Below are 2888 nucleotides of genomic sequence, written 5' to 3'. Positions count from 1 at the left end.
CCATTGCAGCAGCATAGGCCAACTGCGACGACTTGCAGCGACTGTTGGACAACCCTTCCCTCAAGATGGAGAAAATTCAAGTACCTGGCACAGACATCCGTCTGTATGCTGACGTCTCCACCGGCAACCTTCACCCCTTTATCCCTACGTCATTCCGGCATCAACTCTTCTGACACCTTCATGACCTTGCACACCCTGGCATCCGTGCATCCCAACGGGTGTTGACCTCCAAGTTCATCTGGCCAAGCATCAACAAGGACGTCAGGCACTGGGCCCACACCTGCCTCCAGTGTCAGGCTTCCAAGGTAACACAACACACGTTTTCCCCTCTAACTCCTTTCCCACTTGTCTCTACCAGGTTCAGCCACATACACGTCGATATCGTCGGCCCACTCCCGTACTCCAACGGCTACAAGTACGTGTTCACCTGTGTCGACCGCATCACTCGTTGGCCAGAGGCGATTCCCATTCTTGATATCAACCCCAACACCGTTGCACGAGCATTCATCGAGAACTGGGTTGCTCGCTTCGGTGTCCCGACTAACCTAACCTAACCTTGGACAGGGGCAGCTAGTTCGAGTCGACCCTCTGGAACAAGATAATGGCCCTCCTTGGTATCCGCCGTTACCGTACTGCCAGTTACCATCCCCAGGCCAACGGTATGGTCGAGCGTTTTCATCGCCAGCTCAAGGTCGCCCGCTACGCCCATGCCCTTAACAACGAGCTTTTGTCAGTGGCGCTGTCCCTTGTGCTCCTTGGCATCAGGACCTCCATCAAGGTTAACATTGGCCACTCTCCTGCTGAACTTGTTTTTGGCACCACCCTCAGGCTTCCCGATGAATTCGTCGCTGGCGTGTCTCACTCCAACTCCTGTACTCTACACGACTTCACCTTCCAACTGAAGGAGACCATGGCCAAGCTCCACCCCCTCCCGCCACGCCACGTCAAGTCGCCCAGAAGCTTTGTGAGCCAAGACCTTCTCCAGTACACCCATGTCTTCGTCAGAACGGACACCGTTAGAAAAGCCCTTCAGCCTCCGTACGAAGGCCCCTTTGAAGTTTTGCGCCGCACCAGGAAGACCGTGATAATTCGGCGAAACGGAAAGTGTGACCACATTTCCATTGATTGGGTCAAACTGGCCCACCTTTTTGACCCCACGGACACTCCCGTCAACGTCAAAATTGTATATTGTAAATATTGTTGTCACATGCAAGGACCCTTATATTATAAAAAGTATCTATATGTAACATTATTTTCATAACTTGTACAAAGCATTAAAATGATCATTGTGTATAATGTATGTCATGGCGGTTGGGAAATTCAATAATAAGTCCAGAGGAGATATGAAATTTCATTCAATTCTTCTTTTAAGGACGATACCCATTTACTATGATGTGGCAACTAACCACATCAATTAGTTTATGGCCAAGGGAGGGAAGAGTGGCAAAGAATTGGAGAACTGCATGAATAGTTTAATTATACAAATTAGAAGTGGACAAATATGAAAATAGTATCATTAGAGGGATTAATTTAAACATAGTTAGTAAGGCATATGAAAACGTGTTAATCGAGAGATGAAAAGTGGATAGTGTGATTAAGTAATAACATTGTGGGATTTTGGAAAGGAAGGGTTATGTAGATAAAAAATTCATAATTAGAAGATATGCGAGAAGTTTTTAGCTAAAGGTCAGTACACCTTTTGGGCTTTCCTATATTTCGAGAGAGTTTATGACAGGGTCCACAAAAAGAAATTATGGGATGTGTTGCAGGTGTATAGGATGAGGAAGAGTCTTCTAAAGGTGGTCAAAAGTTTATACTTGAGCTTGTATGAAGACAGTGATTGGAGAGAGGAAATGGTTCAAGGTGTAGGTGGGGCTACGCTATGATTGTGTTGTCACCATGGTTGCTAAACCTGTACATAGATGGGGTGTGATGGAAAATAAACTTGAGTGTGATGGATTAGGTTTTGGAACTGAAGCGAGTGGAAGGAAGTGTGAAATGAACTAGTTATTACATCTAGACAACGCTGTGCATGAAGTTGAGTCGGAAGAAGTAAAATGATGAATTAGAGGTAGAGTTTAGGACGGTATGTGAGAATAAATTTAAGTAGTAAAAGTGTAAGGCGGTGGTAAGGGGTAGTAAGGGATGGTAAGGGTGGTAAAGGGGTGGTAAGCTGTAGGTACCTAAAAGAAGAGTAGCTGGAGGAAATAGAGAGTTTCAAGTATTTAGGGTCACATGCAACAGGGAATGGAACAGTGTGGATAGTAGTGAGTTATATAGCAAGTGAATCAAGTAAATATCCAAGGAGAATGAAATTGTCATGAGAAATAGTTATAAATGCAAAGAAAGGAACATACAAAAGAATGATTGTCCCCACCATCCTGTATATAGCAGACGTGGATTTTAAAAGAGACAGAACGGAAAAGCCTATACGTGTTCGATATGAAATATTTAAGGGGTATTGCGAGGATTATGTTGATAGATGGAGTGATAAATGAGGTGAGGTAGAGAGGTGGTGGAAATACAGCGGACAGATTATATGCATAAAAGAGTACTGGAATTGTTTAGGTGTATGGATAGAATAGATAAAGACTAGCGAAAGGTGGAATGCAGAGATGAACGAAGCAAAATTGAGAGGAGACCAATAATGAGATGAATTGATGGGATAAAAGGAAGTTTGGGTGAAAGAGAAAAGTTTCCAAAAGATAGCTGTGAGTGAAGACTGGTTGTGAATAGATAAGAAATTGACGCGCCTCGTAGGGATTTGCTCCTGTCTTCTCTGTAAATTCTGGAGTGTATGAGAAGGATGAGGTCAACATGTAATGAAGCGAAGTGAGTGAGTCAGCTGCGGCTATCGAAACCTTCTGTTAAAAAGTTGTGTCTTGCTT

General features: G+C 44.3%; 1 protein-coding gene across 1 annotated transcript in view; it reads left to right on the top strand.

Moving 5' to 3' along the window:
* Positions 1 to 601: 601 nt before the first annotated feature.
* Positions 602 to 2888, top strand: part of LOC143019857 (uncharacterized) — an 11273-nt gene continuing 8986 nt past the window's right edge. The window contains exon 1 of the mRNA XM_076175838.1: positions 602 to 1190. Within this exon, the coding sequence (XP_076031953.1) occupies positions 602 to 1190 (589 nt within the window). The remainder of the gene's footprint in view (positions 1191 to 2888) is intronic.

Source organism: Oratosquilla oratoria, chromosome 38, assembly GCF_046742065.1.
Source record: "Oratosquilla oratoria isolate Oo_2021 chromosome 38, ASM4674206v1, whole genome shotgun sequence".
NCBI lineage: Eukaryota > Metazoa > Arthropoda > Malacostraca > Stomatopoda > Squillidae > Oratosquilla > Oratosquilla oratoria.
The sequence above is the reverse complement of the archived record's forward strand: the minus strand, read 5'-3'. Positions and strand labels throughout refer to the sequence as shown.